Here is a 13,804-nt window from a genome sequence, read left to right as displayed (position 1 = left end):
AACTCCCATTACCTGAAAGTGTTGCTCTTTGCAGAAACCTTGCAGGTTTGATGGATATGTTCTTGGGTCAGCTTGGAAGCAAGGGAGAACCTTGCCTCCAGCCTGGACCTCACCTCCAAGCTGGCTGACAGGGCAGGGAGCCAGGGCTCAGCACCAGCCCTGGATGCAGCAGGATTGGGATGTGCTGCCCATGAGCCAGGTGACAGCAGGGAAGCTGCAGGATCCCCCGGTCTCAGCTTCGATACCATCTGGCTGGGGCCAAAGGATGAAGTTGCACCCTTGTTTTTGCAAAATGTAGAAGTCCTGGCATTGCAGCCAGCCTGATGCATTTGTTGTCTTAAATAACAACTTGAAGTTTGCAGGCTGCTGACAGAGACAGAGCAAACGAGAAGCAAATTACGGAGAACGGGAGGATAACGTCTTTACCAAGGGAGGGGGGAATTCAATTGGGGCAGAAGGCCAGCAGGAGATACAGGAACTATTTATAACTGAGGTTTAATTGGGACTAAAGCTCTGCTTGGGCCTCAAGGCAGTCTCTGGTAGCCGTGATTAATTCACGAGATCCTCAGTGAAAGGGCAGTTTCTCAATGGATAGAAGGAGGAAAGATGAAGGCTAGGTTTCTGTATCTGTAATCCTGCCAGGGAACATCTGCCTCAAGGTGCTACGGGGAAAGTAACGCTTTTAAGCTATTTGCAAACTTGTTTTTTCAGCAAATGCTGTAACAGCTCAACCTGTGAAACTCTGCTCCGAGACCACTCTCCACCACTGAGTGTGGGAAACCCGGCAGACACACAGCCCCCAGTGAGACACTGTGCCTCCAGGGTCAGCTACATTGCATACCCTTCTTTCCAATTAATTCCTTTAAAACGGAGGGAAAAAAAAGTCCCACCAGCCGCAGAGCTGGCATGCAGGCAATTTGCTCGCAGATGGTTAGTGATAAAATCACTGTATCTGTCCCAGGCATTTCTGAGGTTCCTTGGGAAGTAAAACAAAGCAGAAGAGCAACTGGTGATGGAGCCAGCAGGAATCTGGAGGGAAGACACTGGCAGCGCTGGTCTCCTACCAGGACCCAGAATAACAAGGTCCCTGTATGGGCACTGAGGATGCGTTGGGTCCTGGTTAGCACAGCATCTGATGCCCCTCTCAGTAAAACGATCAAGCTGGTTTTAAGCTATGCGGAACAAGACTGGGATTAAGCACCTGGTCCAAGGAGCATGCACTGAGAACCATCCCAGCAGCACCAGCCCAACCCAGCTCCTTCCAGAGGGATGCACGTGTCACCCCCCCTCCCCTCCTGCAGCGATGACCCCTCGCTGCCAGCTGAGCCTCAGTAAATGTGCTGGGGCCATCGGCTGCAGGAGCCCCTTGTCTGTCCCCAAAGAGAGTTTTACTGCAGAGGAGGTCCCAGAAATGGGAAACAGCCTGACCGCCTCTAGCACATCCACGAGACGAGCCTCAGCTCTAGCTGGTTTGGAGAGCAAGAGTCCAGAGGGCACAAGGTCCCTCAGTGGCATAAAACTTCAGGTGCTGTCCCCATGCCCACACCCCGGCCACATCTCCCTGCTGCTCTTCTCAGCCCCAGTTACAACATCTCCTTCCTTCACCACTGCCCTTACTGGTATTATCACAGTGGACTGGAACCCCAGGGAGGCAAATATCTAGGAAACAACAGTTTGGAGGTCACCGAGAAGAGTTAAAAAAAAAAATAAAAAAAGAAAGAAGAAAGAAAAGAAGGAAAAAAGAAAAAAGTGGATTTTGGTGGATTTTGGCAGCATATTTGGTACGTGCTGAGGATAAGGGAAGAATCAAATGAAGGATGAGGAAGGAGCCGTCCCAGATGCTTCGGAGCAAATGCCCAGTGGCTCACCCTCACCCCTAGCCCCTTCCCAAGCCCCGTCTGTCACCTCTTCCAAGCCAGGTGAGCACTGGCACATCTCATGCAACCCCTCCTTCCCCTTGCCACCCCTCGGGGGTATTACCTTCACGTGCCGGCTGTCCAGGATTGGCTTCCCCTAGGAGGAGATGCTGGAAGAGCTCAGCTGGGACAGGAGAGCGGCCAGCGGCACGTCTAGGGTGGAGCGGCCATCCTGGTGCCGAGGGCAGAGCCGTGCCCCACGTGCAGGTCAGGACCGAGCAGGGATGGGGACCCTGGCCAAGCTCCTCTCCGGGCACAGCAGGGTCTTTGCAGCATTCAGCAAAGGTCGCGCCAACCCCTCCGCTGCCCCTGCCAGGCATCCGACGGCGCGGATGGGAAGCCAGTGCGGGCGGAGAGCTGACACCGTCCCCACATGAATACTACATGAGGACCCGCGAACCTGAGATGCCGACACGGGGTGCGTGGTGGCACCGAGAGCCCCCCCTTTGCCAAAGCCTGGCTTTAGCCTGGTTTCCTAAAGAACTGAGATGCCAGAGAGGAGGCTGCCACCCGCCTGCCTGCTCCCCTCTAAAACAGTGCAAGCTGCTGGCCCATTGCAACCCAATTTGGCAGCAGGGTCAAGACTGGGTTCCTGCAAGTTTGGGGGTGTAGGACAGCACACCTTGACTCTGTTCGCAAGTAGGGACAAGCCTCCGAGCAAGCTTAAACCTGTATTAGACACCAGAGTATCCACCCAGCCTCCCACAGCGCTCTCCCCTGGGATTTTCTGGTGTCTAATATGGGATCGAGCAGATGAATTATCTTCAGTTCACGGCAAAGCACGCATCCTCCGTTTAGTTTGCTGCTCCCAGAAGCACTTGGCTTTGTCCTTTAGGGTTTCGCCCATGTGGCTCTGCAGGAGGGGAGCATGGAGGGACAGACAGATTTTGAGACATGGGCAGGGAGGTGGAAGCAGTCTCTCTCCTGGCCAGCTTCTAGTTAAAGATACAGTTGCAGGTTACTGGTTAATTATTCATGGCTAAAAAGGACATTTTAATCATTGCTTTTTACTGGGGAGCTGGGAGCAGGGAACAGGGTTTCCATGGCTTGTTTCTTGGCAGGAATTACGCCCGTCAGGTGGGCGCTGCCTCCATCGCCCCTGAGCTGACAAGGCTTCCAGCTCTCCCCCCATACGGGGGACAGACCCCACCGCCAGCCCCACGGGGCCATCCTACGTTTGAGCCCAGGGAAGACCCCGACCCTCAGCCCCACTCGGCCTCTGCCCCTTCGCTGCGCAGCCGAACGGCGGAGGGGAGCCAGCCAGGACCGGGCTGCTCGGTGCAGGCAGATCTCTTCCCATCTTTTCTTGCGTCTGCCCTTTCCTTGCTGACTGCTTGAAGACATTTCTCTCCTTTCCCCACCTCATCTCTGCCTCCTCGCTTTACACTATTAATTAGGAGGGTCCATCAGTAAGATACTGCCATAAACTGGTCCTTAAACTGCAGTGCGATAAATATGAGCCAGAAGAGACGGCACTGATTGGGAAGTGCCCTGCGGTGGCTGCAGGGATCATCCCCTGGATAGCAGGAGGTTAGCCTGCACTCGCAAGAGACGCGAGCTTAAATTTCAGCAGATCTGCTAAGCCGGAGAGCTGGAGGATGCTGCTGTTGGGAGAGAGCTCAGACACAGCCTGGTCTGGTATCAGTGCAAGCAGCTGGGGATAAAAGGAAGGCAGGAGCTGAAGAAACTTGTCTCCGTGGATGATGTGGCAGCCCGACCCATGGGCAGAGGAGCTGTAAAGCCAGTGCTAAGTCCCATTTGCCCAGCCCTGTGCTGATGACCTGCACCCAGACCCGCTCCTGCCCTGCACCCTGGCCAGGCTCTCCATGCCCAAGCTGGGAAAGTCTCTCCCCAGCCAGGACCCATCCAAAGCTGATGGGAGCCAGGCTCCTCTCAAGACCTCACAGTTCCCTTCCAGTGCTGCCAGGGACTGCTCCAAGCCTTTTACATTTGCTTTTGCTGTAGATAAACAGTCCCTGCAGGCTCCGAAGCCTCAGGCCACACATCCAAGAGACCCAAGCTCCTCCAGGGCTGACAGGCTCAGCTTTAGAGAAAGGGAGAGCACACACCATGTACCAGATCAGCCACATCATGAGCTAGGAAAGCTGGAAGCAAGAAGGAGGAGAAGGAGCAGAGAGAGCAAACCTACTTGTGCTCCTTCGTCTTCTCTTTGCCTTTGCTGGAGCCGGTGGCCACGCATCAAGGGAACAAAAGGCAAACAAGCTTCAGTGCACTTCCAGTGCTTCAAATCAGACCATAAAATGAGAAGAGGCTGCTCTTCCCTTTGCAGCTTCCCTGCTCCTCGCGAGTGCTCCAAGCGTCCCATCCCCAAGCTGCGGTCACAGGCCACCTTCCTCAGCCCTGCAACCCCAAACACCCCTGTCCAGCCCACATCTGTCATTCAGGTGGGTAACATCTCTGTTACCCTCTGCTAGGCTGGAGGGGCTTAGGAGAACCACAGCTCCCCACCCTGGGAGCTGGAGGTGATGGGTGTTCGCTGGATGCGTGTACGGGGCCAGTAAAGCAGCTACAGCTGTGCACGCACAGACGCGAGTGGGTATGTGCACAGATCAGGGATGCCGCTGGGGCAGGAGACAAGGCTGCTTCTCCGTTTTGGTAGAGGTGAGTGGTCTTCCTTATCCTCCCTCCAGAGAGGGCTCAGCTGGAGGAGATGGACTGGATCTGGGGGTCCTCATCCCTGCCCAGACCGACACTGCATCCTCCTGCCCTGACACCACGCGGGAAACACCGACTCCTCACCTCCTCGTTTCGCTTTGCAGGCTCCTGCTCTGCCTCTCCTTTCTGGCTTTTCAAACCTGTTTTCCTTCTCTCATGGCTCCTACATTTCTCTATTATGGGTCCTGCCTCCCTGTTTTCCTCCCCGTCACTCTTGCTTCCCTGGCTAATCTCCCCCCATTATACATCAGCAAATTGGGGAGGAGAAAGCAATTAACCAGCTCTAGAAAGTAATTAGGAGGGCTGTTTTTTAATTACAGCTTGTTACTTCACCCCATGGCCATGCCTGTGCTGGGGACATAGGGCAGGAGGGTGGCTTCAGGGCATGGACCTCTGGTTCCCTGTGCACCGAGCTGCTGGAAAACCACCCAGCAAAAAACATTTTTGCTTGAGGTGTTGCTGGATGGGTTTTTAGAGAGGTGAAGTCCAGAAGACCAGCTCCAGCACAAGACAGGGGGCAGGACCCAGTGCTGGGTGGGAGCCTGGGAAGAGCAGGGTCCTCCCATTCAGCACAGCATGGGCAGGGATTAGCTTAGAGCCTGGGCTGGAAAATGGCCAAGGAAACCCATCCAGAAGCTGCTTCTGGAACAAGCAGTCGTGCTCTCTCCCTGCACCGACACTTGCTCTGAGAGCAAATCAGCAGAAATGATTCCCTTGCCAGCTGAGCTTGTCAGGGGAGCAAGCAAATACCAATGCCAGCAGCTCAGCTGGTTCATCTGCATTGTAAAAGCTGCCCTAGTGCCCCTGCCCCGTTCCAGGAGAGGCTTTCAATCACTCCATGCTTTCTCCCGCAGCTCATGGATGTGGTCCCTGCGAAGCCATGGCTCCTCACCATCTCACCCAGAGCATGGCTGGTTTGGCTGGCTCTGAACGCCCAAGCCCTTTGCCTCGCTGGAGGGACCAGGAGCTGCATCTCCCCGAGTGCTGCACTGCTGCAGGATCCTTCCTTGCCACAGCCAGGCTGGGAAACTCTCCCTCCCCACCAGTGCCCATCCGAACTGTCCTGGGGGGGCCATGGGATGGGGAGCAATGTCCTTGGGTGGGTGGGACAGGGCAGTGCCTGAGCCTGTGTCCTTTCCCTGTGCATTTCACTGGTGTACATGTGGCCTGGATGAGGGACGAAGAACCCAGCTGGGGCTGCCCTCTTGCTCTGAGTGCCTCCCTCCTCCTGCATCCCTCTGCTCCCTTGGCTCCCCTATGCAGCAATGCACGGTGCTGCTGGCCCTGGGCACTCAGGTCATCAGTGCCCGGGTGAACGAGGCGGTTGCACTACATGAGAGGTCCAGAGATTCTTCTTCAAGGGCCTGGCGGAGCAGCTAACACCGCGTTACTCTTTCTCCCTCCCCTCCTTTATCCCATGCCCCTTCCACGCCAACCCTCGCTGCAAAAGGTGCCTCTCTGGCTCCAGCCAGCCACAGTCTGGGCTTTGGGTGCCCGAAAAGGGCACCGATTTCCCATTAGTGGCACCACCGGAGAATTCTCATTTTATGCCTTCAGGCAACTTGGTCTTAAGCACTCTCCCTAGCACGGATGAATGTGTGCTCCTGCCCTGCAGCCATTCCAGGGGGATGCAGCAACACCACTGCAAAGGGCTGGAGGCCAGAGCTGGAACGTGAGCCTGGGCACGAGCAGGGGCAGGGGAGTCAGGGTACCTGAATGGTAACACGAGGTGTCTTTTCTCTTTCCCCTTAGCCTTAGCTCTGCAATCACAAAGAGCAATTCATTCAGATGTGATTCATCCTGCTGCAGTGACAAAGACTCTTGCCCACCTTTTCCCCTCAAAGCCCCCATCACCAACGTGCACCAAGCAATCAACCAAAGCCAATTCGCAAGCGTGCCAGAGGGAGATCTTGCTGCACCAGGACTTCCTAACCCACTGGCATCCAGGGAACTGGGTACAGGGACAGTGACAGTACTGGTGGTGCAGGAATGAGCAGGGAGAAGAGAGAGTGCACGAATGAGATAGAACAACTGACAGAAAAGGAGCATTGCTTCAGGATAGATGGATAAATAGTACGGCACTGGGCGGGCTGGCTGGTGTTACGCATAGATGGCTAGACAGATAGTATCACAGTAGGATGGATGGATGGATGGACGGAAAGGCACTGGGATGAATGGACAGATAGGTAGATCTGTACTGCAACGGATGGATGGATGGATGGATGGATGGATGGATGGATGGGGAGAATTGCAGTGGTAGATGGAAAGAAATGCAGTGAGATGGATGGATGCATAGGATTGTATTGAGATGGATTGATGGACAGATTGGTGGACGGTGAGAACTGCATTGGGATGGATGGGCGGATGGGTGGATGGGTGGATGGACAGGTGGATAGCTAGGCAGACAGACAAATATTATCCTTGAAGCTCCTCTGGAAGGAGTAGAAGGAAACGTGTCCTTGCTGGGCATAGGGGAGAACAGACCGAATACAAAGAAGCCCTGCTCTTTGGGGAGAAGGGGATGGGGTGAATACAAGACAGCTCTGCCCCCCCTAAGAAGAGGGCAGGAAGCAGTTAGGACCTTTCCCTGGGTCCAAACGCCATGCAAGGGATTGGTACGCCAACACGCACGTCACATGCATGCACACAGCATGCCCAAAGGGCCCGAGCAAAGCAGGGATACCATGCCCAGTACCTGGGATCTTCAGGGTCTTCACTGTTTGGAAGAGACACAGCCAGGAGAATGAACATGAGGAAGAAACAAACCCACCCAAACAGATATACCCCCCACGGCCCATGGGAGCTGGCCAGGACAGGGGAAGGGGCTGATGGTGGCCACCACCTCCCGGGAGGATCCTCCTGGGCTGATGCTGAGAAGGTTCATCCAGTGCAATGCACACCAGAGGGCAAGGTCCCGCTCTGGCCTCAGCCGGCACTGCGTGTCAAGGTGCTAAGGAGACACTGTCCCATAGCTCTTTGCCACCACCCAGGTCCTGCTTGCCAGTGGCAGGCCAGCACTCTTCTGCAGGTTTCTTCTGCATCCTCTCCACCTCCTCCCAAATATTGAGCAGAAGCAATGCAGAACAGACTTACAGGGATGGGCTGGGGCTGGGATCATTGTCCTGGACTCACCCATGCCAGACAAATTTGCTTATATAGGTGTATTCCTATTCACGGTGCTTTTGGGAGTCCACGAGCCCTGCAGACGAGGTGATCATCATCATATTATGTGGGATTTGACTGTAGAGGGACCACAGGACCTGCCTTTCCTTTGCAATGTGACATGGAGGAGGCTTGCAGGTGCGGCTGGGTCCCACAGAAGGCTGCTGGAGCACAGGGCTCATGTGCTCCTGTGCACCTCTTCCTCCCTTGCAGGCTTCAGCTCCAGCTTCAAGCACTCACATGTCCTGCACTTGCAGAGGCGCGGTGCTGTGACGCTAGTGCATGCACTGTTGGCTTCACCCAGGCCTGGACCACATACCCTGCTCTCCTGGCTTAAGATTTGGGAATTAATTTGAATTAAGGAAGATGTGAAGCTTAAACCAGATTGGCCTGTATCCCAAACCCTGGGCGTATTTATGCCTGGACAGTCACAGACTTGTGGGATGTGGGGTGACTGGGATGGGCTGGGATGAGAGCAACCCCCGCGCAAAAAGCCAAGATCCCATCACTCATGACATTTTGGTACCTTGCTACTGACTTGTATCCATCGTTAAACTTAATCCTGAGTGAGGCACCGAAGAGAAAGAGAGAAAAAAAATAATACCAGTGTCAGGCTTCTTGAAGCAGCCCACCAGCAGCAAGGGAAACATGGACCTGGTGAGTGCAGGGACATCCCTCCCAAGGAGGGGTGGTGGTGTGTCCAAGCCACAGTCCCCTGCCACAGGGTGCTCCAGGACAGCTGATGGGTGGTAACTTCAGCTGTGTGCACCCAGCCTAAGCTGCTCCGCTCGCACTGTCCCCAGGAAAAACCCAGCTGGTGACAGGATCCGCACTTCTGGCACAGAGCACAAGAGCCGTCACCACCCCGGCAGCCGGCAGCATCCATTGCTCCTGCCAGATCTGGAAAATCTCCTAGGCTGGAGCAGTTTGGGGTCAATCTAGATGACGGGTGCTAACAGCTGCCAGGAAATATCTCAGGATATTTGCTGGAAGCTCTACCTTGGGACTTACAGCAGCACCCGGTCCATTGCTTTGAACACCTTTTCCTAGCCCTTTTCCTGCTTTTCAGGGTCCTCAGGATGCATTTTTTTCCTAGCAATATAACGGTACATTGGAAAGGTTGCAAAAAGGATGGGGGAAACTTGACAGGGGCTGATAGTCTTTGGAAGATCATTTCACTTTGCTCAGGACAAAAAGGACCCTGGACTTGCCTGGTTATGCTGATGGAGGCATTGGGCCGGTGTGTGACATCCCTAAGATGTGTGTCTAAATGCCACACTTCAGTTAGCAATTTCAGGCCCTCCTTATCTGCTTGGACATGGAGGTTACGAACTGTCCACACTGCTCTTCCACAACAGCCATGGATGGAGACACACACGTCCAAAGGCTAAGTCAGATCCTACGTGGGTAACCATTCCTTGGGAGATTTCTCTTTCCTTTGACTATAGGGGCAACTTAGGAAGACTGGGATCATAGCTAGAGCCTTACTGAGCTTCCTAGGGCCATGCAGGATGGTGCTGGGATGCACCTCACAGCACTATCTAATTTCTACCTCTCTATAGCCACAGCAGCTTTGGAAAGCCACTGTGAGCAGCAGTCGTGCCAAGTGAACACATTTGCACCGTTGACCAGCACAGGCTGACCAGCGAAGTGCCCAGGCCTGGCAGAAGCAGGGAGTCTTGCCTCTCTCAGCCTCCTGTCATGGGTATTTTCATCACCAAGTTCAACTCCAGTGCTTGGCAAGGACCCCAGCTTTGGAGCAAGTGACCCGCGGGGATAATTAGTGGCAGGCAGAGGGCTGAACCCAGTCAGACATGTCTTGGATCCACTGGGCATGCACAAGAAAAGACACGGTCAATAATTCACCATGGCCAGATTGCTGGCGGCTGCAGAGCTCTGTCCTGCCCATGAATATTTCAAGATCAACAGCTATCAGGTGATGCTTCCTGGGATCTCAGTTTCAAGGTGGTCAGGAGCCATGACACATACAGCCCTATCCCACCCAAATTTCAGCAGCCCAGTGGGGTCCTCACTCTCCCTGAACCACCTCTGGAAGCACTCATCTCTACTGGCCACAGAGGGAATCTAAGGATACGTCTATATTGGTGAAAAAATGGACCAAGGCTCATTCTTTGGCCATGACACGGCTTGTGGCTGTACAGGTCACGTCCCTTCTCTCCACAAACTGCATCCAGGCTGCCTGTTGGGGGTGGTCCCTGGTCTATCCTATCATAGTCCCTGTGCTATCATAAACCATCCCGGACATATACTGAGCCAAAGCCATGGCAAGGACCATGCTAACGACCTAACAGCTGGGAAGGTGCTACCCCTGTGCCCTGGCTTGCTTCATCATATGGGTGCTGCGTTGGGTGAGCTCCTAGCCCATGTTTATGAAACACATAAATCTAGACTCGACAGGTCTGGGCCTCCAAGTTTTGACATTTAAGCCTGGATTTAAGGAAGCGCTCTCTGGAGAGCAAGACTTTGAACGTCTCTCGGCACTGCAGAGGCAGGATTTCAGGGCCAGCGTCTGGACAGGGCTGGTGTAGGTATTTACCTAGTGTGCTGCTCTTCTTCTGCATCGTCTCCAAGGCTAGGGCATTTACAGAGAGAGAGGAAAAAAACCACTGTGATATGAAGATAGAGGGCTCTTCCATTGTGCCAGCATTTTAAAAAACAGGATGATTTGCTCCAGTACAGGAAAAACTTCAGAACATACCAACACAGCAAACCACTCCATGCATGTCTGAAAACCCACAGCCATCCTGCACTGGGCTGATCCTCCCTCTGCCACCCACACCTCTCCCAGCTGCACCTGCAGGGTCCGTGCATGACCCAGACTGGTTTTCTGTGGCTATTTGGCTGTCCAAGCTCCACGCTAGGGTGGAACTGAACCGGTCCCCTCCTCCACGACCTCCTTCCTACCCTCCTCCCTTCTGCTTGGGGTGAATTTGCTCAAAAAGAAGAGCTGCTTCGGCTAGAAAAAGCTATGTTGGGTCAGTGCCGTATCTGCCAGGCTGCCTGGAAGGAGGTAAGATGAATTACCAGCTGTTTTTCCCTTGGAAAGCTGATTGCAGTGCTGTGTCTGAGCAGTGGGCATCCAGCTAGGTTTTAGCACACCAGCTCCCTCCCCAGCAGAAACAACAGAATACAAACAATTATCACAGCTTGCAAACTTAGGCCCCATCCTGCAAACACCTGCCCAGCACCCTCAGGGGGATTCAGCACCGGTCTAAGGGGCCGGAGAACAAAGCTGTGATGGTTTTAGCAGCACTGGTCCAAGGCATTTCTGCTCCCAGCTCTGCCAGAGCTGCCGCCCCTCCCCAGAGCAGACCCTGCAGGTGCTGGGAAACGGGGCAGAGCTCCTGCACGTCGTGGTCTGTGCTTGCAAAGCTGCGGGATTGCTCTCAGGCGGCTGCTTCAAGCGAAGCACGAGGGTCCTGTTTACATCAATGACAGAAGTCCAACGCTTAGCATCAAGCAAGGATGCCTGCGTCTGCGGGACTGCAGACGTGTGAGGGTAAAACACACATAGAGACACCCTGCAAAGGAGGGGGAGAAGATGAGGATGCCTTGTGTCAGAGCAAGGGATCATCCGGGATCCAGCACTGGCCAAGGAGGATGCCCTAACAGGTATACGAAATTAAAAATAAAAGGAAAAATAAGTCTTTTTGTCCCAAGTCCTTGTGTTCCCAGCACACAGCCTGCTTCCTCAGCCGCTCCTGCGTGCTGAGCTGTGTTCGCAGAGACCAGATTGCTCCTGAGGGGTAGGAGCCAGAGCCCAGCGTGGTGTGGCTGCAGTTAAGGCTGTTTCTCCCCAAACCATGTCGCTTTAGCACACTTCGATGTGTGAGACCATCTCGCTGGGGGCTTTTTCAGCTGGGGCACTAATGGCTCTCCTCCTCCTCACTTGTACCAGCTGCCTTCTCCTTCTCTTGTCTCCAACCGGCTGCCAGCTTGCCCGGCCACCCAAAACCCATGTGCAAAACACAGAGCAGCCCGGGGGGAAAGTATGAGCAGTCAGAACTGGTCAGCAGAGACTTACTGCTGGGTTTCAGCTTTGGTAGGATGGCGCTTAGGGACATGGTTTAGTGATGGCCTTGGCAGTGCTGGGTTAGCGGTTGGACTCGATGATCTTAAGGGTCTTTTCCAACCTAAACGATTCTATGATTTTATGATTCTATCAGGTCTCCCTTGTCCAGGGGCTGCCTGGTAGCAACAAAGCTCGGTCACCTGCGAGGTGGGAACCTGGTGCAGAGACATCCATGTGGCTCTGCAGGAGCTGGATGAAATGCAGCATGCAGACCCTTTGCTGATGCAGATGGAACTGGTTCCCCTGGTAGTGGCAGCATGAGGTGAAGCCCTAGAGCACAATCCCCAAAAGCCTTGATGAAGATTTGCAGGCTGGAACACTGCTCTGCTCCACGGGAAAGTGGCAGGGCTGCCCCCGGACCTCTGCTAGCAGACCTGCCAAAACTGCATGATCTCTGCGCTGAACCATCTCAGGGATGTCTATGTCTGAGTCCCAGGGTACTGACCAGGAGGAAAAGGAGAGCACTGGGTGTCAAAGTTGGGAGCGGGGTGAAAGAAAGTCAGAGCAAGACAGGAAGATGCCTGAGATCATAGGAAAGGTCATTTGCAAAGCTGGGAGTTCAACCAGGTCCCCGAGTCTGGGGACAGGCTTTTTAGCAGGGCCTGCAGCGACAGGACAAGGGGGAATGGTTTTAAACTGAAAGAGGGGAGATTCAGACTGGACAGAAGGAAGAAATTGTTTGTGCTGAGGGCGGTGAGGCACTGGCCCAGGTTGCCTAGAGCGGTGGGAGATGGCCCATCCCTGGACACATTCAAGGCCAGGTTGGACGGGGCTCTGAGCACCCTGGTCCGGGTGAAGATGTCCCTGCCCATGGGAGGGGTGGGACTGGGTGGCCTTTGGAGGTCCCTTCCATCCCAAACCATTCCATGATTCTATGATCCTATGTCTCCCGGACTGCAGACTGGCTTGGCCCATGATCCCTTAGGCTGCTCCTGTGACATTCAGGGGACAGAAAGGGCCATGCCTTGTTAACCCCCCTTCCCTTGTCCTTTCTCTCCCTGCTCCTCTCCCTCTCCTGAGCCCAGATCCAGCTGTCTGCACCCAGGTCCAGCTGCCCAGTTGCAAACTGTCCATCTTCTGTGCAAGACCGAGAGTCCCGAGGGTTCCTTGGGTTGGAGGAAGGACACCCCGGGGCACGCTCGGGTCTGCGATGCTCTCGGCACAGCCGCAGGGAAGGGGCTGGGGGGATGAGGATGAGGATGGCCAGGAGAGGGTCTCGTGGGATGCCTGGTTTTGAAATGCAGATTTGGCAACACCAAAACTTTCTCTTTCTTTTTATTCTTTTGGTGCAATTTTGTCTTGGGTCTGGGAGCTGTAACTGATGGAAATGGAAGGACTTTCCAAAGGAGACAGGACATTTTTGTTCATATGAACAAAAAAATTTTAAACAAAATGAGTCCTTTTCTTTGATTCAAAAGGCTGGTTCACATGAAAGCGCCCTTTGATTCTTTTCAAAAGCCTGAATGTGAAATGTCTTTTCTTTCTTTTTTTTCCCTTGTTTGATCCATGGTAAACTCCAGCACAGGTTTGCCACAGCCCGAGCCAGGCTCAGCAATGCCCCCGATGGTTCTTGGGGCGTTGTGTCCTCCCGTGCAAAATCCTCCTGGCACCAGGGGAGCTCAGTGAGAATGCAGTCAATGGTAAAATGCCATTAACACCTTCAGAGCTGCTGTAATCTGTCTGGGGATCGATCTCAGGGCAGGTTGGGGTGGGGGCTCAGCCTTCCCCCTCCCAGGGATGGGACAGAGCGTACCAGCATTCCTGCATCTTCCCCTTCCTGCTGCAAGCTTGCATGGACGCGTCCAGCCCCATTATCCCTGAAAAACCTGCCTCGTTTAGACAGCTCAATTGCTGCAATCTCCCTCTCTCTAACTTTTTCTTCACATACTCACTAATCCGTGACTCCCACAAGCAGGAACCCCAGCCTGCCGGGGGGAAACCTCTCCCCTCCCAGTGA

General features: G+C 54.2%; 1 protein-coding gene across 7 annotated transcripts in view; it reads right to left on the bottom strand.

Annotated features, from left to right (window-relative positions):
* OTOF (otoferlin) overlaps positions 1-13,804 on the bottom strand; it is a 111,996-nt gene that overhangs the window by 45,108 nt on the left and 53,084 nt on the right. The window contains exon 6 of one of the 7 annotated variants that reach the window (XM_087776097.1): positions 4,066-4,095. The exons of 5 other annotated variants lie outside the window; for them this stretch is intronic. In XM_087776097.1, coding sequence (XP_087632223.1) covers positions 4,066-4,095 — 30 coding nt within the window. Of the gene's footprint in view, positions 1-4,065; positions 4,199-13,804 lie in introns of those variants that run through there. One more of the 7 variants, XM_087776096.1, reaches the window with a different exon arrangement.

The sequence above is a fragment of the Nipponia nippon genome, unplaced genomic scaffold, assembly GCF_047370975.1.
Source record: "Nipponia nippon isolate SJK-2023a ecotype South Korea unplaced genomic scaffold, ASM4737097v1 scaffold_4, whole genome shotgun sequence".
NCBI lineage: Eukaryota > Metazoa > Chordata > Aves > Pelecaniformes > Threskiornithidae > Nipponia > Nipponia nippon.
This window is presented reverse-complemented; position numbering and strand designations above follow the sequence as displayed.